Source organism: Solanum lycopersicum, chromosome 8, assembly GCF_036512215.1.
Source record: "Solanum lycopersicum chromosome 8, SLM_r2.1".
Taxonomy (NCBI): domain Eukaryota; kingdom Viridiplantae; phylum Streptophyta; class Magnoliopsida; order Solanales; family Solanaceae; genus Solanum; species Solanum lycopersicum.
The window spans coordinates 40410246-40435319 of record NC_090807.1 but is presented as its reverse complement, the minus strand read 5'-3'; the positions used below and the strand labels follow the sequence as shown (position 1 = coordinate 40435319).

The 25074-nt window shown below is 30.6% G+C and overlaps 2 protein-coding genes and 1 long non-coding RNA gene across 3 annotated transcripts; 1 reads left to right on the top strand and 2 right to left on the bottom strand.

Annotated features, from left to right (window-relative positions):
* Window positions 1-733: 733 nt before the first annotated feature.
* Window positions 734-3601, top strand: LOC101264140 (B3 domain-containing protein Os01g0905400). The gene is made up of 8 exons (XM_004244844.5): window positions 734-1001; window positions 1112-1499; window positions 1601-1738; window positions 1806-1952; window positions 2049-2297; window positions 2407-2787; window positions 2901-3037; window positions 3169-3601. The coding sequence occupies exons 1-8, from the start codon at window positions 951-953 to the stop codon at window positions 3430-3432; spliced, it is 1755 nt and encodes a 584-aa protein (XP_004244892.1). The 5' UTR covers window positions 734-950; the 3' UTR covers window positions 3433-3601.
* A 1518-nt stretch (window positions 3602-5119) lies between these two features.
* Window positions 5120-7226, bottom strand: LOC101265847 (uncharacterized). The gene is made up of 3 exons (XR_182998.5): window positions 6997-7226; window positions 5631-5931; window positions 5120-5358 (listed from the first exon to the last, which is right to left on the bottom strand). It is a non-coding gene; the product is annotated as an uncharacterized lncRNA (long non-coding RNA).
* Window positions 7227-12905: 5679 nt separating this feature from the next.
* LOC101265261 (uncharacterized) lies at window positions 12906-22380 on the bottom strand. Its single transcript, XM_004244848.5, has 8 exons — window positions 22119-22380; window positions 20328-20412; window positions 20177-20245; window positions 19007-19119; window positions 14485-14596; window positions 14267-14410; window positions 13502-13676; window positions 12906-13314 (listed from the first exon to the last, which is right to left on the bottom strand). Exons 1-8 carry the CDS (start codon window positions 22168-22170, stop codon window positions 13189-13191), a joined length of 876 nt encoding a protein of 291 aa, XP_004244896.1. The 5' UTR covers window positions 22171-22380; the 3' UTR covers window positions 12906-13188.
* Between the last annotated feature and the right edge of the window lie 2694 nt (window positions 22381-25074).

Sequence of the window (25074 nt, the reverse complement as noted above, 5' to 3'; positions counted from 1 at the left end):
TTTTTTTCTTTACATAGACTTATCTCATGGTATTATATCCTATGTATTACTAATACCTCCAAATGGAAGGTATTAATAATACATCCTATAATACCATGTCGGATGTATAATTCATCCAAATATTAGTAATTATACATAGGCTCAAATTCCTATCAAACATAGTACTCCCTCCGTTCCATTTTATGTGAAGTAGTTTCATTCGACATAAAGTTTAAGAAAAACTTTTAAAATTTGTGGTCCTAAATGAATGATAAAATTTTTTGTAACTATGAATCATTTCATTAAGAGTAAGAAGGACATTTTATTGTGAAATTGTTACTTAATATAGAAATATGACATTCTTCTTGGGACTCACTGAAGAGGAAAGTAAGTTACATAAATTAAAACATAAAAAATACCACACAAAATCATACATAATACATGCACTATTTTTTCTAATATGACCTACCAAATGATCCTTTAGTGATTCTGAGAAGAATAACACCTCAAATAAAATTAATTTATTTAATCGATTTAGTTTGAATTTGTCTAATTATAGGAAGAGTAAACATGAATAGAAAGAATAGTAATATATGATCCCTTTAACTTAATTACTTATCTATTTTCCTTTTCTAGTTGTTGCTATTATTTTTTGATTCAAATATTCTCAATTAATTATTTTGAAAAAAATAAAAAAATAAAAAAAAATTAATTTTAGCACTTTATAATAAACAAAAGATAAAATGATAAATTTAGAAGTACAATTATTTTTATGTCAGTGTAGAAGTGGCTAGGAGAGAGGAAAGCATAAAATAGAATCAAGCAAAAGATTTAGTTGGGACTTGGGATACGAAGAAGAGGAAGTAAGTGTAGTAAAGAAAAACCAAATTAGCTCTTCTTTCTATGAGAGAAGAGAAGAAATAGTTTCATTTGTAAAAGCAAAAAACAAAGTGAAGAAGAAGAAAACGGAAATGCCTCCTCAGTTCTTCAAGATTATCTTATCTCCTCATGCCTCCAAATTAGTAAGTTCATCCATGCAATTCAATTTTTTCTTATTTTTTTGAAATATCTAATTTCTAAACCCCCCCAAATTATGTATTGTATTCAATTTATTTTTGTTCATATCCTACAGAATATCCCCGATGAATTTGTAATCAAGTATGGAGCCGATCTGCGTGATGTTGTGTTCCTTGAGGTCCCTACTGGAGCCATCTGGAAAGTTGAATTATTGCAAAACTCAAATGGAACCAAATACCTCAACAATGGATGGAACCAATTTAAGGAATATTATTCCATTGCTATTGGTTACTTTTTACTCTTTCAATATAATGGAAACTCTCATTTCTCTGTTTGCATATTTGATTTAAGTGCTTCTGAGATTGAATATCTTTCTGGACCAAATGAACATGAACCTCCAGTATCCCGCCCTAATTGTCTAGCAGAAAGGCACAGAGAGAAACCAGATGTGGGGGAGGATTTGACCTATGCAACACAAAAACGTAAAAAGAGTAAAAGAAATGGTATGACTACTGTTTTAATTTTTGTGCCAAAACAACATTCCTTTGTTAGAATAATTACGTTACGATGGATGTCCTTCTTTTATGCTTCATCCTTTTGGCAGGGCACTCCAATGAAGTAGTGGATCCGTCAACATCGAAGGTGACAACCACGAATCAGCACAGAACTGTAGATTGTCGATATCCACTACGAAGTAAGCAACGGAAAGATGTAAAGATTGAAAAAGGAGATGTGGAAGAAGGTATTTGGTTGCTCTTTGGAGTTTCATACGGATGCCATTCTTCTTTTATTCGTCATCCTTTTGGCAGGGCATTGCAATGAAGCACTGGATCCCTCAACATCGAAGGTGCACTCTAAAAAGAGAACTGCTGCCAGTTTGGATGCATCAAATTGTCGGTATCCACTACGAAGTAAGCAACTGAAAGAGGTGAAGGTTGTAAAAGGAGATGTGGAAGGTATTTGGTTCAGTGACTTGTTCTTTGTGTTGAACTATGTCATGATGGATGACATTTTTCTTCTTCCTCCCGTTTCCCGCTTCATCTTTTATGCAGACCACTGTAACAAAATACACTTAGTGGCGGATCCCTCAGCAACTAAGATGACAACCACTGTCCGACATCATGAAAAGAAAACTAGTGCCAGTTTTGATACGTCACATTGTAGGTATCCACTGCGAAACAAGCAACTGAAAGAGGTGAAGCCTGGAAAAACAAACGCAGAAAAGGATTTGCTTTATGTAGCACAAAAAGCAAAAAGAAAGAAGGCTAATAATGTGAAGCTTGAGAAAGGAGATGCGGAAGGTAGTTAAGTTGTTCTTTGTTAGATTCATCACGTTCAAGTATGTTATGATGGGTGACGGGTTTTTTTCCTTTCTTTTTCTCGGCCCCGTCCCATGTCATTTTTTGGCAGAGCGCAGCAAAGTAGGGGATCCCTCAGCATCTACTACCACTAATCAACATAATGAAAAGAAAACTACTACCAGTTTGGACGCATCACATTGCAGGTGTCCACTACGAAGTAAGCAACACAAAGAGGTGAAGCTTGAACAGTGGGAAGCAGGAGGGAACATGCATAACAAAACACCGGTAGCAGATTCTCCATATTGTAGAAGTCAAAACCCCAGCCTTCCAGCATCCTCTCCAAGTTGTCAGCCAGTCCGGGTGAAGCTTGAAAAACCAGATAATCTGTTTTGTGCAGCAGAAAAAGTAAAAGGGAGGGAGACCAACAATGTGAAGCTTGACACAGGAGACTTGGAAGGGAATTTGGTTGCTGCATCTTATAAAGGAAAATGTATGACATTCCATTTTTTTACGGTTATCTCTCATGGATAATACTTGTTTAGTAACAAGAGAATCTTACGTCGTTGAATTATAAAAGATTGTTTGTTGTTGTGTTTCTCTCAGATTCCACAGCCTCTGAGATGACAGTACTTGGCAAGAAAAAGATGTTACCCTCGGAGACGCAGAATCGGGATATGTACTTCAATCCACACTTCACTGTTTCTATGCTGCCTGCTTATGTCTCCAGAAACTTCCAATTGGTAAGTTATCAAGTCAAGAGATGTTGCATTCACCGTCTTTTGGTAGATGTCCTGAGGGGTCAAGTGCACCTTTTCTTTTTGTTTCTTTTCTGTTAAAGGATAGAAATCAATAAAAGAGTAACAATTTGCAGGAAATACCTGCTGACTTTTTCAAGAAACGTGTGAATGAAGAGGAAACCATTGTAAATCTACGAGTTTCTAATGGGAGAAGTTGGCGTGCAAAGTTGTTTGATATTCAATCAAATTGTCCAAAGATGGAATCATCAGGTTGGAGGGACTTTGTGATCGACAACAATTTAAAAGAGCATGATACTTGTGTCTTTGAGCTGAATGACGGCATTGAGCCAATGCTACTGGATGTGACAATTTTCCGAGCCACAACTCCCGTTTCCTGAAAGATAGTCAAGTCACCCATTTTGCAAGCACTTAAGCTTTCTATCCATCTTGTGTATTTTGGTGCCCTCTCCTTATATTTGCTACTATTTCCTAAACGTTGTACTAACAACTGTTTAAAACTTTCCTTTTCACCTCCAGCATATATGTTTACTTGTTATTTTTTGGTTTCATGCTGCTTTGTACTAATTTAGAGAGCAAGTTGAAATATTAGTAGAAATTAGGGTTGTCCAAACATTGAATCCCTACATTGTTGACTTGTGTGGATGTAATTTGCTCAAAACAAGGGATATTAAAGGTGACTTGGAATGTCTTTGTTAACCCATATAAAAATATACAAGATTTCATTAATATTTTAACCATTAGGCCTCATTTGCACTTAATTTGAATTTTTTTTATTTTTTTTTTCACTTAAGAGGTTTAATTTGCTCAGACCTATAATCATGTTTGAACATCATTTAACGTTCTTTGGTTATTGAATTCGTAGTATTTTGCAATAACTAGTGAACTTGACTGCTCAGCATGTGGTTTTAGAATATCTCATGTAAATTATAAATCAAATGGCGTTGAAAAAAAATTCACCTCATTTGACAAATTTACTAAGAAAATAATATTTTGTTTCCACAAATTTACAATTTCTTTTAAAAAAATACTTTTTATGTAATCTTTGTAATTCTTATAAACTATTTTGTTTCACTATAACATCCGTATTTCATGTATGAAAAAAATAAAGATTTTCCTTGTCAACAATAAAATGCATGTTCAATAACTTTGGTAATGTATAATAAGAGTAACTTCACTTCTTTTTTCTTCTTCAATGTATACCATTAATTGCAACGGTTAAAATACTACATTACTATTTAAATTAAAAAGAATCATGAACGTGTGATACAAATTTCTCTTAAACTAGTTTAACATAAATAATACTCTCTTCTTCTCATTTTGTGTGACACGTTCCGCATTTCGAGATTCAAATAAGTCTATCTTTGACTATAAGTTTTTCATAGATCCTTTTAACATTTTGAATCATCAATTATTCTGACTTAGAGTACTTTTTATGTAGTTTACCAATATATACATTTCATTTCAAAAAATTTGAAGATTCTATACGCAAATGTCCGATCAAAATTAAATTATTAGACTCTCAAAAAACGAAAAGAATCACATAAAATGGGACAGCGGGAGTATCATTTTTTGTATATTTTGAAAGAAAAAAAGAAATTAGTACATATTAATTATAAATATAAGCAAACGATAACTAAATCAAAATAAAAGGAATGTCACTACACCAAAAAAGACTTGGTGGCATTTAATTTTTCTTTTAGCGGCAATATTTAATGTGACAAATACATTTATCGGCATTTGATTGAATGTCATTGGATCCAATGACGCTAAAGCCTTTAATGACATTTATGTCGAGTGCCGGTAAAGACTTTTATTATTGCCACTAAAAGTAATTACTTTTGGCGACATTTATCTAGCGGCCTTTACTATTGTCATTAAAGTCACCTTAGAAACAAACATATTTGTGGCTTTTGCTTTTGCCGGTAAAGATAATAATTGTCACTAAATTATCGTTACGCCTTAAAATTGATCATAAATTCACTATAATTGACATATTTAACCCTCTTTTATAACATCACAAATGAAATTTACAAGAGAAATAAGTTAGAAGGTAATAAAAAAGAATTACCAAACTCAAAACAATGTCATTCACATAAAATAAGATCAAACAATCTTTATCACATTCACTTTCTAATCTCGTTAGCGGTAAAAGAAACTATGAATTATCAAAATAGAAAAATTATGTTCAATAATGGAGAAAATAAAGCAATAAAGCCACTGTTTTTTTCCTTAATGCAAAATGTGCAGCTCCCTGGATCAGCCTGTCATTCCTTGAACAAGTCACCATTTGAACGAGTATAACACTGTACACATATAGCGACAGATGGTTAGATGACTATAAATTGAAATGACAATTACATATCTTACTCACTAAGACCAGGTGACTAAAATTTGACGAAATAGAGAAGATAATGATGAGCTTGCTAATAACATCACAGACTTAGCAGTAAAATGCTAGACTGAGGATCCAAATGAACGCCCAGATATGAAGGAAGTCTATGCCAACTTGTCCAACTTTGTTAGAACAACAATGTCCAATAAATCAATTATGCAAGAACAACAAGGAAGGCCTTACCATCTTGTCCAAATATAGTATCTCAAACATGTAATGCTCCATGTATAAGCAGAAAATCAACATTTGTATTTTGTATGAGCAGAATATTGGCATGAGTATCAGCATGATGCCCGATTTACTTGATAGTATAGCACACATTTTGTACAAGGGCATGAAATTGTTCCTCCATTATCGTTTTCATGAAATACATGGTTTAGGAAATTTTCTACTCCATCTAAATACTCTTTACTGACTCTACTGTAATCCATCCATCTTCTATTTCTAGAATTCTCCATAATTGTTCAAGATATTCCTTATTTTTCTGCAATTACAAAAAAAAATTAGCATAAAGATCAAATAATCAACATAGTAGTTCTTGATATAGTGTTTAAGCTCGTCTTAGCCATGTCTAAGCTTACCAATAGAGACTACATTGGAAACTACTTACCAAAAGACATTCAACAGCTTTACGTATTACATCTTACGTCAAACTAACTTATATAACAAACAAATTATAACTTACCAGTAGCACTTTACCAGATTTTTCACAAAAGAGTGCATTCAGAGAAGTATTACTTAGTTACACAGGATTCACCTTAAGGAACAAGCAACATGCAGGTTTCAGAGTGTCCTGACACTAATCGTTGCATACCTACTGTTTTCTTACAACCAAGTTCTCCTATAACACAAATGAGAGAGAGCGTGTGTGTTCAATCTCCAACCACAATGATATAAGAAACGTATATGCAGCAGAATTTAGAAATAAGTTTGGATTTCCTTGCTGCTTTAGAGAAAGGCCTAAAACGAGCTCGGGGTTGTCAATTGTAGCACTTCAACAATTTGAAGAGAAAAGTGGGATTGAATGGAATAGATACATTAAGACTTTATGAGGAACTGAAGAATTTCAGAGCTGCAGGGGATCTTTTCACAGAGGAATTTTTCCAAATATTCCAGTCTGTTTATAGACAGCAAAAGTTGATGCTTGATAAGAGGCTTAAGTACATCCATGCTTGGAGGAAAGTGAAAACCCTCTACTAATCCCACAAGATACCTTTTGGTATAAAAAATGGTCAGTTTTCCTCGTCATCCAGTGTTACAGTAAATTTGATGATTTTAGTTTATTACAAGAAGCAGAATTTCTAGCTGTACGTAACACCTTCATTGGGTTAATTTAGGTTTAACATCAAAATCCTACTAAATGAGTTACAGTTGAAGCTTTTCGAATCAATCACAAATTAATCAAACCCAAGTTTAACTTGTAAACGAATTTAAACAAAATTATAACCAAATCAGAAGAAAACATACGCATGTAAGCATTCAATAAAACAAAATTACAGAGAAAATGAGGATTAACAAGTACAATGAGAGATCGAGAAAGAGATATTACCTCTTAGTGCACTTCAGTTCAAGCAGAAGGAAAAATTGATGCGTGCTTCAGCTCAAATCCTTGGAAAAATTGATGCGTGCTTCAGCTCAAATCCTTAGTAGCCACTGAAGGAAGCTTCAAATCAACGGAAGCTTCAGAGCTCAAATCCATCGTGACTTCCAAAAACTTGAGAATGGAGTAAAAATTAAGAGAATTTGGGCAAAAGAGGATATTTCTTTCTATTGGCCTTTAAAACTAAATGTTATTCGGGGTTACTTTTTAACTAGTGAAACTATTCGCGCTTCGCGCGATTATTTGAAATATTTATAAGATAATAATATGAAATATATAATATTTATGTTAGTATCGAATATATAGATAATATTTATATTTTTTCTCGTCTGTGATATCATAAACTTTTGTAAAACATATAATATAGATTTGTTTGTTTTGTATATGTATATATTAGAACAAAATATTCACCGTGATGAAGTAAATGAAATAAGGGATAATATGTTGAAATAACAATATATTGTATTAGGTTGAAAATATTTTAGATATTTTAATTTTCTCTATCTTTTCTAGGAGTAGTGATGTTCTATCCAAACTCTGATTTTGTGAAAATAATATTATTTTCTTTTATTTTATTATTACATTTGCTTATTATAATTTTTTAAACATTAATTAAAATACTTATAAGATTTACCAAAAATGAAGCATATAAAGTCATGATTCATATTTAGTATTAAACTTTACAAGTAAGATGAAGAGACACGAGTTATAAATAATTTAAATGTATAATTTTATTAGCCACTAAATGTATTACTAATTATGTATTGATTTTATTTGTAAAATAAAAAAATAAAAAAAAGGTGTGAAATACAAAAAATGAACAGAGAAAATATAATAATTGGTGATTACATAAAAATTATAAATGCATTTCAAAACAAAAAGAACGACGACAAATTACATACGCAAAAAATGACATCATGAAAATAATAATATATTTTTCAATTACTTTTTATAATTTATAATAAAAGTGAAACTAATCATCATAAATTTTGTTGTTATTAAAATTAAATAATTATATTTATTTTTTTCATAACAAAGAGAAAATAGAATAGTAAATGATCAAATGATTAGCATTGACAATATAATACATTTAGCTAAATTATTTACATAAATTAAAATTTTAAAAACTCTAGCGAAAGTAACTAAGTTGCTAATAAATTTCAAAGTGAAAAAATAATTTCTAATTATGCTTCATTTTTTTTCCTTGTACCATCTTCCTTTGCAAAGAGATCCGTCATCATGTTTTTATCCATATGTCAAACTCTTCATATATGTAACCAACTGAATAAAAAAAAAGCATATACGAATTAAAAATAATTATGTCAAAAGAAAGAACGAAATATAAACCATATTTAATATATTTATATATTATCTTTTCAATAGTAATAACAATAGTAAATAATAATTATTTCTTGAAATCTAACAAATATTATAATCAAACTATATTATATATGGAAAACTAACTATTAGAAATAGTAATTACATACGGACAAAACATTGTTAAGAATTAAAGAGATTTTTTTCAATCATACTTATTTGATAAATTATAATACAAACATAAAAAAATATATATTAAGAAAGCATGTCTAAGTACATAAAAATAAAAAGAAAGACTTAAGAATGAAATATACCTTACCTTCATATACTTTTTTTTTTGTTACATGTTAGTTAATTCACAAACAAGTATTATGAAGAAGAGAAATTATAACTTTGTATGTGAATCTTCATGAAAATAAATATGAATCTATATAGACAAAATAAAGTAAATGAAAAAAATAAGGACTTAAGAATGATATATTTATTAACTTCATGTATTATTTTTTTTGTTACAAGTTAATTTTCTTCACAAATCAAATACGAATTTATATAGACAAAAATAGAGAAGATAAAAAATAAAAATTTCAATGAAGTATTTCTTACCTTTATGTACTTTTTTTTGTTACAAATCAAACTTATATGATGAAAAAAGAAAGAACAATTGTGATGTGAATCTTCATGAAACTAATATAAATTTATAGGCAAAATAAAGGAATTCCATAAGACATATAAACTTATAAATTTAAATTGGAGGTTATGAATATAAAAATTATGAGAGTCATGAATATTATTAAAAGTAAAAATTAAAGAGGGGCAAGTCATGGATAGTAACTCCTAGTGAATAAATTCAAAAATAAAAATAAAACTACTTAAAATGTAAAAAAAAAATTAAAAAAATTATGATTTCATGATTAGAAGTGAGATAAACAAATAGAAAAGAAATATAAAGAGTTTTTTTTTATATTATAAATGTTCATACATTAATAAAGTATTTATTTGTATATTTGTATAAATGAAGTAATATATTTTTATAATAAAATAATTAATTTAAATTAGAAAAGTTAAAAATAAATAAATTATGTTTCTCTTTTAATTATAATGAGATAAATAAATAAAAATTAGGAAGAGTTTTTGTTATAAATGACCCACCATTAATAAAATATTTATTTATAATAAATTTAAATAATTTTTTGTGATATATAATAATTATTTTTTACAAAAAAATGAAAAAAGCTAAATGCAAATGGAGACCATATAGAGGTGTCACATCACCTCCTCAATGGTCCTCATTTATATATATATATTGATTGCCGCTAATAGTAGCTTTAAATTACTACTTAGTGGTAATTATATTATTGTCTCTAAATAAATAATTGACACTAAATCCTACTTTTGTTTTAGTGTGTCCAACTTAATTCAACATCCTTTTGAATATGCCTATCTTTCAACTCACATCCATCCTCCCTCTATTTGTTTCTAATTATTTATTTATTTTTAAATTGACACTTCTAATTATTTATTTATTTTTAAATTGACACACATATTAAGAAAATAGTTATTTATGAATATATTAAATTTATTATTTTATTGCTATTAATTATAAAGTAAATAAATTTAAAATTTAAAATTTTTCAAAAAATTCTATCATTTTTGAAAATAGACAATTAATTAGGGATAAAGAGAGCATATAACAACTCTTCATTATCCAAAAACTTTTAAGATAGCACATTTAACGTAATTAAAAGAATTTTAAAAATGACTTCTGAATTTTATAAGGGAAGTTGAGGCAATTAAATACTCAAAAGTAAATAGATAAGTAAACGCAATGAATGACAACGTTTATGTCGCTCAAAGAAAAATTCAAACTTTTTGTTATAATAAATGAATTACAATAAGTGATAAAGAAAAAAGAAAAAAAAAAGGAAAAGCAAATAATTAAAAAATGAGATTCTAGATCAAAGAAAGGTCACTCTTTTTATTTCTAGCTTATATATAAAACCAGATGGTTATTGCCGGTGCTAAACCCAACAATCTAAATTCTAGTATAAGTTTGTTTAGTCTACTTGGGAAGTATGTTCAAGATCTAGCAATGAACACTTTTAAATAATCACAATTTCAAAAACACAGTATACATTATTCGGGGGAAAAGAATAAATATATTTCTAAACTATCGCAAATAATATGCATATATCTCTCTCATATTTTTGGGATATTAATATTTGTGTCGTTCATAAATTAAAACATATATGTCATTCACTCTAACGAAAGACTAAATAAGAACACGTAACGCAATAATATCCGTCGATTGTGCCATTTATAAATTAAAACATATATGTCATTCACTCTAACGAAAGACTAAATAAGAACACGTAACGCAATATTATCCGTCGATAAATACATATATTTTCAGTTTGTAATATACAATATATAGGAAAAATTAATCACCTCTGTCAAATTAATACACTCATAAATACATAAAACTTGTGTGATCAGGGTTACTAAATAACTACTGGTGTACTTTATATCACCAGTTCAAAACAAACTTAAATTACAATAATTGAAAATCTATAGCAAAAAAAAAACATTTATGAGAAGTTAATGACAGTTGACAACCTACCATGTTTCAGCGAACGCAAGCACATGCAGAACATTTTAGGGAAAAAGATCTGATATACCCCTCGTTATAAAAGTGACTCGTATATGTCTTATCGTTATACAAACGATTCACATATATCCCTGCCTTTACAAAATGACTCACATATACCCTTCATTTAACGGAAGTTAAAAAAATTAGTTTTAAACTTATATTTATTACTTTTAATTTTTTTTAAAAAAATAATAGGAATATATATGATTCTTCTATCAAAATTCAAGGTATGTTTTAATTTTTTCATATATAAATCATTTTTTGACTTCTTTTATTATAATTATTTGAGTTTCTTATTCTTATTCTTATTTTTATTTTTTCATTCCTTAGTTTAAAGAAAAAAATTTAAACTATTTTATTGTCTATATTGTAATTTGATTTTTGTATTTGAAGAAAAAATTTTGGTCATCTACAATAAATTTTACAAGAATATTAGTGAAACATAAATAAATTTGATTATCAAAATAATAATTCTAAAGTAGTCATTGAAACAAAAAAAAAAGTTAAAAAAAATATGTTTGATGAGGATTAAATTTACTCATATGGGATTATATTTTTTAGAAAAATATAATAAAAAGTTAAACTAAAATTATTATTTTTTCATTTACGTTAGAGGAAAAGGGTATATATGAGTCATTTCTTTATAAGTAGGGGTATATTTGAGCCACTTTTCATAATAAGGGGTATATCAACTCTAAATAACAAAGTTGAAGGGTATATCAGACCCTTTTCCCTACATATTAATTAGCAAAAAAATAAGTCGTAAAGAAGAGGAATTAGAGAGGAAGAAAGGGGAAAATGATGGAGAAGCTTGTAGAAGAAAAGATGTATATTATGAAGACGAAAATACCCTCACTTTTATTTTAAATTTAAAAATAACTAAAATAATTAAAAATACTTCTATTTATTTTGGTTTTAATATTAAAATTATTTACATAGAAACTTGATTTCTAACTTCCACAATAATAAAAATAATTATGAAATCAAATTTATTTCTATATACAATTACAATTATCATAATGTTATATTATAAATATTAAAAGTTTTTATTAAAATATTAATTTCTAACTCCACAAAAATAAAAATAATCATGAAAGCATTTTATTTTGATATACAATAACTATTGACATAATGTTATATTCTAAATTACATTAATAAAATCTATAGAAAATGTGATTGAAAATGTGGATCCATATTAAATGTCACATCATTAGGATACACATGACATTAAGAAAAGGTATTTGATAGTATTGTCATTATAAATCAATTACCACTTTTTGGATGTCATAACATAAAAATAAACATTTACGAATATTTATGAAATGACAAATTTACCTTGATCGTCCTCAACTTGTCTCTTCTATATAATAGAAATAGAAATATATACACAAGTTTTACAAGTATTTTGTTTAAAATAATTTTTTATATTAGTAATTTTTTGGGGTGTATTGATGTTTGTTGCCATAATTTTTTGGGGATATATTGATATTTAACAAGAACTCATGATTTGTGAGTGAAAATACTGGCCAATTTCTTTTTCTTAAAAAAAGTTATGTTTAATAAATAACTACGTATACACTTGAGGTTTCTCATTAAAATTTTGTTTTAGACCATTAATTTTAATAAGGCATTTTGACCATCAAAGAACGGTTGTTAAGCTACAGTGGATATTTGTTGTTGTTCTAGTCGGAGAAATAAGTGACATACTATTACTAGATCAGTTTCCACTTATATTCTAAATACGAAGAGTTCTTTTTCTATATTGGCCAAGTTTAAAACTATGTAAAACACATACTAGTTAGTTAAATCAAGAGTAAATCTAACTATTACGCGAAAGTCGATTGATATTTTTGACTCTCTCTCCCATAAAAAATAATAATAATTAAAGATGTACTTTTAGGGAAGCCGTTGACTAATTATAAAAATTTACTTCAACGTCAAACACAAGCACACAAGGAGGGGACCTGAGTATATCTTGCTCATACTGAGCAATTACATCAAGGAAATTGTTTAGCTAATGGGATTAATAAATTACTAGTATGAATTTTTATTAATACGAAACCCAGAATAAGATGGTCCAATATCAACGCAACGATTGTCAGATATTTCACGGTTAGATTGACTAACACTCACATAATTAGCCTCTCCACAGAGAAGCAACTTCTGTATGATAAAATTCAACCATCAACTTTTCCCACTGCCGATGCATAGCTTACGCTGCTGTCCCTCATAGATTTGCACTGGCTCGATTGTTCATATCGAAGAAATCTAATCTTTATCTTAGTCGACGAGTTTTTCAACATCTACATAAATGAAAATTGAAGTTCAGATAAGAGGATAACATAAACGATGAACCAGAATATGTAATAAAAGTAAAGCAACACCCCCAACCTAACTTGGCATAGGTTTTGTGCACAACCACATTGACAAGAGAAAAGGAAACAACTTTCAGGAAAAGACTATTTGTCAAAAAGAGAAGAGGAGAGTTACATGAAGAAAAACACTGATTGGATGGCGTCCACAAATGGTGTTGTCCGTCTCTGACAGGTACAGTTTGAATGCATCTGGATCTCCTGTTTCTATAATATCCATACCCATTTTATCCAAGACTTCAATAGATTTGTAAATAGCTCCATGGCTTTTGTCATAATGTATGTAGTTGAACCTAAGAATAGAAGCACAATTGATATAAAGAACGACGCCAAGGAATATGTATATCAAGTTGAATCAGTCAGCAGACTGAGAAAGATTACTGTGCAAACACATTATGTATGCTTTGATAGTCCATATAGAAGTCATTATTAAGAAATTATCAGATACCATGCACTTAACATCATTTTTTGAGAAGCAAGAATTAAAATGCTTAAATGAAACAAAGCTTTATATCAACCAGGATGTCAAATAAATTCATATTCCTTTTAATGCAGCTATATTCTATAAAAATAATTGTTTTGTTTTCTTGTTTGGTTATCAATATATATACACAAGCGTAATATTATTCAGATTATTGAACTTCTTGGTTTCTGCCCATCTGTAGTCATTCTGGGACTACCAAATCAAATCCTGAAAAATCCCCATGCACCAAAAATAACTAACATTCAACTTTAATCTTCGGGTAAGTTATCAACTTATTTTAATGAGAGGAAATAGAATTCATTCACCACAATCAAGAATGTATGCCATCATTTACACAGATCAGATTTTCTGTATATGATGAACATGTGATTACATGCAACATTGGTGAATGAAACTCACCTTGATCCCCAATGACAAAAATCCGAAGACACTGAGAAGAAATTCTTCGAGTCATCCACATATTTTGCGAGAAACCGTCCATAAAGGGCTTCACTTTCAGCACTAAGAGCCCCAACCAGAATGGGCACAATTTTCACTGGATACCTGCCTTAGAAACTTTAACAGTTATCTCTGAATAAAACAATCATACAAGTGAAATTTAATGTAGAAAAGCATACCCTTGGAAAACTTTAGCAAGATATGGAAGGTGCATTTCCATGCTATGTTCAGCTTCATCAACTCTAAGATCCATGTATTCAAAGTGCCCCGTAGCTTTTAGCTCGTCATTTACTGGTATTAAACCAAAACTGGTGTTATATAAGAGTGTTATTTCAATGTTACCGTGGAGAAACATGGAAAACTTACCTGAAGGAGGAGAAGCTTGCTAATTTTTACTACACATGTAAATAAGAGAACTGAAGCATTTTTGACAAACTAAGGTTGTGTTTCAACTGCCTTATCTTTATAGCCATCTAATAGTGTGTTGATTGTTTTAATTGCCAGAAGTCAAGTACGAGGACCAGAATTTGCAAATTGGCCTTAGAATAATCCTTGGGGTTACTTTACAGAGTGCCGTATCAAGATCTACTTTAATTTCTGTAATAGTATGTCATTTCATCTCAGTGTTTATATGAAATAGATTGGCCACACCTATATCCAATAGTTGGAATTCCATCATTCCAAAATATACAAAGTTGGATTTTCCACGATTTTGTGGCCACAAGTAGGGGTGAGCATGGTATGGTAGACACCAAGTACCATACTGAAATCAAAAATTTTAACACCGCAGTATGGATATTATGGATTCGGTATGGTATATGGTATGCATTTCAAAAAATGTTTGGTATTTGGTATTTATAAAAATATCCAAATACCGTAACGAAGTATATCAAATTCATATATATAGGTAGCTATATAATACTAGCAAATATATAAAATAGTACCTAATTATTTAGATGTTGAAATTTTGACTACTATCTTTATTTGAATGTTCTTTTTGAGTGAATGAATAATTAAGAGAATTGTTTGTACTTTATTTTGAATATTTTTTCATGTGTCAGGATTAGTATGTTATGATTGAGACGCTTCCTTAAAAGCCAAAGACATAATTCTTTATTATACGATTATGAATAGAGATAAGTTGAAGATGACCAAACTATGTCAATTGATTTACAGTACCGCAAAATACCGAACCAAAATCCAATACTGTAACCATGCCCACCCCTAGCCACGAGGACCCTTCGGAGTAGATGAACCGGTGCGAGTATTTCTTTTTGACACCAACAATCAGCAGAAGAAGAAAAAATTGGACTTGTTTCTTGTCATTTGGAAGGAAGTGCACAACTTTGGTTTCTTTAACTAGAAAAATATTTGTAGCGATGCTCTTGGGATGAAATCAAAGGTCAACGCGATCTTCGTTTTGTGCCACCAATTAAAAGTCGGAACAATCGACTAAGTTACGCCAAATTGGATCTGATATAGGTTACCAAAAAAAGTTTGAGCAATAGGTTTAACGGGATGGTAACCTTACACAAGTGCAGCAAATTAAACTTAACATAAGTAGTCTTGCTGATGAAAGGCACAGTGGATGTGCCTCACCTCGCTTCACACTTTTTGTCGCTTTTCACAACACTGCCATGGACAATGCCAAAGGAAGTATTGGAAAGGCATTCAATTATGATAAAAGGGAATATGAGAGTGTTTTTAAAATCATTGATGCAAGGTGGACAGATCAACTGCATCAAACTTTGCATGCAGAGGGTCACATTTTGAACCCAAGGCTCTATCATAAAAAAAAATGACATGAATACTTTAGCCGAAGAAGTGTGGCAAGGATATCATAAATGTGTTGAGAGGATGATCCCTGATAAGAGTATGCAATAAAAAATAGGGGAGGAGCTTGGTGGGTAAATGAAAACTGATAGGCTACTTGGAATTGAATCAGCCATTAGAGCTAGAATCTTAAGGGCGTCTCCAACCCAAACACCAAATCCTACACCACCAGCACTGTTTTTTTTTTAATCAACTCCAACCCACCGCACCAAATTTTACACCTAAAATAAATATTTTTCTCTCTCTTCATTATTAAATTATTATTTCTTATTTCATTTATATTTTCTTGTTTCATAAAATAAATTCTTTCTAAAACATTCACCATATATAATTCATGGTGAATGTCAATTACTACTTTATTGAATGTTTATTATTTTCGGTTATTTTTTAGTATTGTATTATTTTTTTTAAATTTATATGTTTGCATTATTAATTTTTGTGAAGGTTAATTGTAGTTATATCCAATTATAATATATAGTAGAATTAACATAAATTTAATTTTTTTAAAAAGTCATATATAGAAAAATTAATTTATATAAAACCTAAATGTTATATCAAAAATTAATATCATAAAAATATTACATAAAAATAATTAAATATACCAGAAATTTAATTAAAACATACAATTTATATAATGTTTAATTAAAATTTGTATAGTTAAATAATACTAAAATATTCAAAAAGTGAATTGGTGTGATGAAATAGTGTTTCACCAAATTTGGTGTAACACTATTCACATATCAAATTTAGTGTAAAAACTGGTGTGGGTTGGAGCTCAAAACACCAAATTTTAGACCAAATCCTGATTTGGTGTAAAATTTGGTGTTGGGTTGGAGATGGTTTGGGTTACTTGGTGAGCCTTATCTTTATTTGAGTTCAAAGCTTCAACTTTTAAGTTATTACACATTAACTTTTAAAATAACTCTTCTCCAGTTGAATGGTGGATGCAATATAGTCATAATGTCCCAACTCCCAAACTTGCAACAGTTTGCTATTAGAGTGCAAAGTTTAACTTATCCGGTTGCGAGAGAAATTGGGGTGTGTATGAACATGTGATAACTACATTACATTATTACTAAATTAAATGGTATCTTTTTTCCTTTTTTTTGAGAATTGGTACTGTTGTATTCATCAGCATTAGGGCTGCTGGCTACCACCAAAAACATGTTATAGGGGAGTGAGTTTCAAATCTAAACTTTATAAAGTACCTTGAAAATCAACCAACTCCTCTACTTCCTCTATACAGTCCTGTTTAATTGGTATCTTAATCATCCTAAGTCCTCCTATTAATTACTTTCTACGACTTATGCGCAGCTTCATACTAAAAAGAGAAATAGGCTTGAGTTGAAATGCCTCAATGCGCTAGTGTTCATCAAATATAATAGAACATGGGTGTGTCGTTACAATGCTCGTAATACCATTGCTCCAATTTTGTTGGATAGTAGTGACGAGCAGTGTTTTGGACGGCGAGAGGCGACAAGGGCCTGCCTCGCCACGCGGTGAGGCGAGCAGCGAGGTGCTCGCCTTTTTGAATCGAGGTGCCAATTAATCACATATAATATTCAAAATTTCAATAACAATTACATATATTACATATACTATAATAATTACTATAGAAAGAATTAATTTTTTTTCAAAAAAATAATCGGACAGCAGTCACAGACTCACAGCACAGTGAAAACAGAAGGCATTTTACAGTAATCTGGGACAAAACAGAGAGTGAAGAAAATAGAGGATAAAAAGAGTAGTGAACAAAACTTGAAGAAAACAGAACTGAAAGTCTGAAACGCAAATTGAAGACGAAGAACAGAAAAAAACCGGTATACCTCAGGTCTTCAGCAGCAGCAACTCGAAGATGATGGAGACCAGGAGAAGAGATCGCGAGGGGAAGAGAGTCGGGGAGAAGAGCGCACAGCAACAGATTTTGAAAATACTAAAAAAATCCCTAATTTTGACTAATATTTTTAAGTCAAATATTTAAAAAATAAAATAAAAAAGGCGCCGCCTTTTCTGGCGCCAATAGGTCGCCATGGGCCGCCTTTTGCATACCGCCTCGCCTCAGTGGGGAATGGCGAGGAGGCCTCGGCTCGCCTCGCCTCTCGCCAAAGGCGATGAGGCGCTCGCCATTCACAACACTGTTGACGAGGCAAATGAATGGTTAACTAGAGCACCCCAAAATCATGAAGATGATGAAGTGTACGAAGGAGAAAGCCTCACTTATGATGATGTTGCTATGGCAAGTGGTGTTGAGGAGAATATTTATGGTTTTAGGGAGAGTACTTTAAGGGGCAAGGAAAGAGGAGCTAGAGGTTCAAGTTCAAGTAGAAACCTTGTTGATGAGCCCTCCAATGATGAAGAAGATGATGACCAAGTAGAACCCTTGTTGATGGCATTTGAAGAGTTTGAGGATCTTGTCGAAGAATAGGGGTTTGATCCTCTTGTGATTTAATTATATTTTTGTTTTATATATTATGACTTGTGAAGATTATTGACTATCCATTTACTTTTTAATCTAAGAATATATTACCTTTATTCAGTTATTTAATATTTTTTATTCCGCTTCTCGCTTCCCAAAAAAACTGGTAACACAACAATTGAAAGACAAATAATAACTACTGGTTTGACAAACATGCGATAAAGTTGGAAAAAGAAAGCAAAAGGGTAAATTGTAATCTGTCAACTAGCATGTGAGGGGTAAGCCCTTGCAAGTCGAGTCAAGCAATATAATGAAAGAGAGTACTCAAACTAAGACTTCCATTTCCTCCATTTCAAATCTTTTCTGCAGAATTCTTTCCTGGATTATACAAATAGCAGCTATCTGAACTTTTTATAAATTCGATGAAGATGCATAGAAGAAGTCCGTAATACCTTCTTCATCAATGGGTAAATCTCCTATAGGAGTCTTGTAAACTGTGGCTCTTGAAAGTGCACATTTTGGAGTATAATAGTGGTGAGATGGACCGAGTAGAAATATCCGAGAACTGCAAAACAAGAGTACAAACTACTAAGGTACAGAGCTCAAAATACTATATCACATGTAGAGGTTATCCAGTACTTCCTAGATCCAATTTTCTTTGACAGACTTCTTAGTTTAATCCTCACCAAAAAAAACGACCAACTACTTTTTGTAAATTTGCCACCAATATGAGTGAGCTCTTTCTTATGGTAGCAAACTTTCTCCCATGAAAAAGTCAAACAAGTATACCCCCACCGCAATCCCGATTGTTGCAAATTCTGCTTTTAAAGAACCTACTAAGACAATTTTCTGAAGTGAAAAAAGAACAACAACTCTATCAAACATTCAAATGCAAATAATATTTCAAAAATTCAAGAAGAGACACAAGCTGAAAGTCTTTTCCTTTGAAAGTATCAAAAATCCTGTAAGACAGTCACTCAAAGCTTTAATTTACACTCAAAACTCAAAAGTCCAATGTCAATTTAGAGAGGGGAAATACTGTTCTAGAATATTTTGAACTTGATGTATCCTTGTATGTTTCACATATTCTAACACTAGCACATTCAAAGTTTCTTCTCTTTATTCTCCACTCAAATCAACCTTGGTTGGTCAATTGAGAACAGTTGTAGCAAGTAATTTCCACTTGTATGTTTTCACTTCTAAGAAATTTCTCTTGAATTCTTCTCCATTATGATTCCTGCTTGTAATCTTTGGTGTTCTCGAACAAAATAGAACCACAGATGCTTTGATGGAATCTCAATTCCATCTCTGAAGCTCGATGCTTATTTAACTTGTTTAGTTGGAACAACTTGACTCATGTAAACAGCAATGAACAACTTTTTGATTTAGTTAGCTCCCTGATCTCAGCCTAGTTTGTGATGTATTAGAGCTAACACACCTCTTATTATAATTTTGCAGCTTCTTGATGCCTGTCTAATATAAATTTTCACTTCATAAAACTTTTTGGCTTGTGACAAATACTATCCCACTTCCTAAAAAGAACTTTGTAACTTGTAAGACTGCCTGTGGGGTTACACATTCGAAAATCAGAATTGAAAGAGCACATTTTAAATAAAACTCACATATTGGTCGGGTCTATGTTCCCAAATGCATAAGCTGCTGCACGACCAGAATATGAATAGCCTGCATGACTACTTAGTTTAACATAACCAGTTAGAACCACATGATGCATACGATCAACAAATATACTGGCAGCAAATGGCTATAACTTACGGTGCAATTACACCTCGTACATCAGAAGACTTGACTAAGCCAGCAGCTCTCAGCCAGCCATCAAGCTGTTCTTCTAGTTCTAGGGCTGGCAAGGAAAGTAGTTAAGCATTAACATATTATAAGAATGGGCATTTGTAGCTTTCCTAGAGCATCACTATTTGGCTTTTATACCAATCCCTTCATATCCATTTTAGTTAATGTTGTACCATTCATCATGGAGCTTGAGATTTACTTGACTTGTGTGTTAAATTAGTAGTGGTGGTTAAAAAATTTGAAGTAAACATTGAAAATTTAGCCTGATGGAAAACGTCAACGTAAATTTCATATTTGATTTAGTTAACTGAATACTTGAAACTGATGAAATAATATCATTAAGCCAATGGGGTGAAGCATCTTGTAACATCCTAAAATCTAAAAAATGTCATAGAAGATTGAACGCAGGGAGTATTTTTCAACCCATTGTTTGATTTGAAGTAATGATAGGAATGAACATATGACGAGGACTGGACAAAGAAATGATTTGTGCACCATACTATTTGGACAATTTCAAACCCCAGATGCTCCACCCAGTTCAATAATAATAATAATAATGCAAAGAAAAAGAAAACCCATGATAACAATATTGAGAAAAGAGACCTTTGGCTAAAGGACCCTATGCTAGATGGAAAAAAGATGTAGAGAAATATATTAAGGGACCACTTCTGTTAACTGGGAATCTCCAAAATCTTATCTTTAGCTTATACTCCCTCCGTCTCATACATTTTTGTGAAACTGGTTACTTAGTATTTTTTTACCATATTTTGATAATTTTGTATAAGAAAAGTTGGCACATTTCAAGAATATTTTTTTTACAAAGGTAACAGTCATTTCATGTAGTTTTTGAATATCTAAAATTTGATTAAATCTTAAATTAGGTCTAATCCAATTTAGCTTCGAAGATTGGTCAAATTGTCACTCGAAAAGCAAGACATTACAACTAATTTTGGATAGAGAGAATCTAATTTTTCCTAGCATGACTAAATTAGAAATGCCAGTCTTTTTGTGGACGTAAATTGCTATGTGTCACATTGCTACTAACTACAATATGTAACCCCGTAATGTAGCTTACAACAACTTTTTCAAGCATAACCACATTAACAATAGCCAATCCCAATTCCTGATGCTGGTTGCGGTAGGTTAATTGCCACCATGAAAATAGCCTAACGATATTAAACACTCTCTTTGTTGGAAACAAAACATGTGAATATAGAAAAATGGATAGATTTATATAGCTACATCCAACTAATTTTGGATGCAGTACGGATGATTGATTGATATAACAACACTGAATATACATAATAAAGCTCGATAGAACAAGTCCACAATAGCAATACATAATAAAGCTCATTGTTGATTGTATTCATCCTCCAAATTTTGCTTCACTGCACCATAATTTCAAGGACAATCAATGATTCTTCACTAATGCACAATCTAATTTGAAGAATTAACTTTGTTATTAGTGTACCCTCACTCGACTCAATCCAACCTTTGCAACTCCGAAGAAACTATAAATTCATAATCTATGAAACCAGCCTCGATTCAAACAAGCAAAACCTCCAATTCCACTACTTTTGAGCCACTTAAAGACGGTAATAATCAAAGTAACAACCTTATTGTAAAAAAAAGTGGCAATTTTTGCTATATATCAGCTTACAGGAAGATACTCAAGGATTATCTGTTAAATCAAATATCACAGCTATATACTGAAAATAAAAGTGAAATTCGGAAGAGAAATCGACTGACGGAACTCACGATTATCAGTGTACCAAGAACCAGCATGAGATGCTTTCCTGATTTTCTCCATTTTTGAACTAAATGAAAAACAACAAAGCAAAAAAGCCCTAATAATTGGGAAATCTCAGAGCTGTTGTAGAAGCACAAACAATAGCGGAGATGGAAAAAGTGTTTTTTTTTTTTTGCAGTTTCCGATGATTATTGATTCAACTTTGGACGACACGAAAAAATTGAAAAATAGGAGCAATAAAAAGATGCTCTCATTTTTATTATTATTATTATTATTATTTTTTAGAGATTTTTGGTCACAAGACCAAGACATGGTCAAATCTTCTTTAAATTGTAATTAAGTAAATTTGAGATTAAATTAATATTTTTAAAAATTTTAATTTTTTATAAAATACAAAAAAGATATTTTTATAATTCAATACAAATCATTTTAAAAAATAAAAAAATTATTTTTTTCTCCTCCTAACGTTCTCTGTTTTGTTCTTCTTCTTCCTTAGAAATATGATTATCTCCATTATCTTCTTTTTCGACTATCTCCATTATCTTTCTCTCCGACTATCTTTATTATTTTTCTCATCTTTGATCGTGACTCTCTCCTCTTTCTGAACTGAAATTATGTTCGACTTAAAATGGGTAAGTTATTATTTTTTTTGAACGATTTTACAGTTTTCCAACAATATTAATTTTTTTTCTCAAATAAATCATTCTGTAGATGTAAAAATTGAATAATGGTGTAATCGTACCTATTATTTAATGTTTTTGAAAGAAAATCAACCAACCCCAAAAAATCCTAATTTTGAAAATTGTATATGTATTGTTAACATTCAGTGAAAAGTCATTTTTTATAGCTTTTGTTGTTCTTTTTTGGTAGCAATTTTGTTGAATGATTTTAGAAAAATAGTCTTTTTCAGTTGTTCAACATATATTTCATTTTGTTGAAAGATGTATCGTATATTGTCACATTTTAGTGATATGCTAGTGCATATTCCAATAGAGTTGTCATACGTTGGAACATCTCACCTATGTGTTAGGGCAACAAAATGATAATTTGTGGCAACAAAAAATTCATTTGTTACAACACTAGTTACCATTGTGGAAACATAAGATTCATGTATGGTAACACAAGTATTATATGTGGCAACATAAAATTCATTTGTTTCAACAGTAGATACATCTGTGGCAACATAATGTTAATTTGTGGCAATAGACTATCCATGGAAACATAATGTTATTATTATTTTATAATGAATGTAAACTCTCAATCTTCTTTTATTTACCTTGTATATGAAATGATACAAGAAGTTTCATTCATGACAATAACTCAATCTTTTACTGGTGTTGCTTCATCTTCTAACATTAAATGCTCTTTTTATCTATGGGAAGAATGTGAAAAGCAACATGATTATTTTATTAGTCGTATTAAAAAATTCACTAATATTTTTAAGAAAATGACTTATAATATTGATGTCCATACAACCAAGAAAATCTCACAACTATTGAAGTGTAGGAGGTTGAAAAAAAATTATTTTCCGATCATTATCTATAATTAATGAAAGAAAAAATCAATGACTACTGCTTCAATATCACACTTAAATCCAAAAGGCAAGCAGATGGAGAAGGAGGAGTAAGAGAAGGCAAAGGAGGAGAAAGAGGAGGAGGAGAAGGAGAAAGTGAAAAAGAAAGCAAAAGAAAAAGAGAAAGAGAAGAAAGTTAATAAATTTTGTAATTGATGATATACCATGCTGAGATTGTAGACTTTTAGTTGCTGCATACGTTGAGTTTTTGAGTGATAGACTACAAGTATGATCTTATGGAATTAGTTCTGAAACCCTTCACATGAGATATGTTTCACTCCTACGGAATTATGAGATTTTAAAGGTTCAGAGTGGCTATATTTGTAACAGTGAAGACTCACAGAAACCTAGACCTAAAAAAGTAAAGTTTGATGAAAATGTTGTGGTACTATCATTGATTAGATTGATGGTTATGTATACTATTGAGAAATACATTTTTGTTGATAAATTGCAATAAAAAATTTGTGAAGTGTTCATTTTTGCTGATAATATTAATATTAATGATTATTATTACTATTTTTATTTTGTTGGACAAATTTCAATTATGATGGGAGGAAAGAAATGTGGTATTTGAGGCAACATATATAACCTTTGTTATAAATAATATCACATTATCATCTGCATGTGCCACAACAGAAATGATATATATGGCAACATATGTCGCAAAAAGAAGATATGTGGTAACATATGTCACAGAAAGGAGATATGTGACAACATTATATTGTCACCAATTTGTTCAGTTTTGCTAGTAATATTATTACTAATTATTATTATTATTATTATTATTATTATTATTTAGCTTGAATAAATGTCAATTATGATGGAAAAAAATGTGGTCGTTGTGGCAATATATATAACCTCTACACTAAAAAGCCAAGATAGAATTATCTGCATGCGCCCCAACAGAAAAGATATATATTGCCACATATGACATGTGTGTTGCAATTTTTCCAACTGAACGTGCATATGTTGCCACAGATGACGCTTTAAGGATGGGTTAATCGATAAATTGAGCGGTTTAGGAATGAAAAAATTTCAAATTGAACTAAATTTTAATACATTAAACCATGATTAAGCAATATGCTATAACACTTGAAACAACAATTTAAAAGGGTGTTATATAACTATCATATAGAGTTACTTGGTCAGTATGTTAGTTTTTGTAAAAAATAATTGATAGAATTGATGAAGGCTGTTGTTTAAGACCATAATTTTGTACTTAGACATATTGTAGCAATATATATTAGTGTTACATATTGAATTAAGTGACAATTTAATTGAATTAACCTCAAAAGACACATTTTAGGATATACATATGTTGTCGCATATGACATATATGTTGCAATTTTTCCAACAGAATGTGCATATGTTGCCACATATGTCACTTCAAT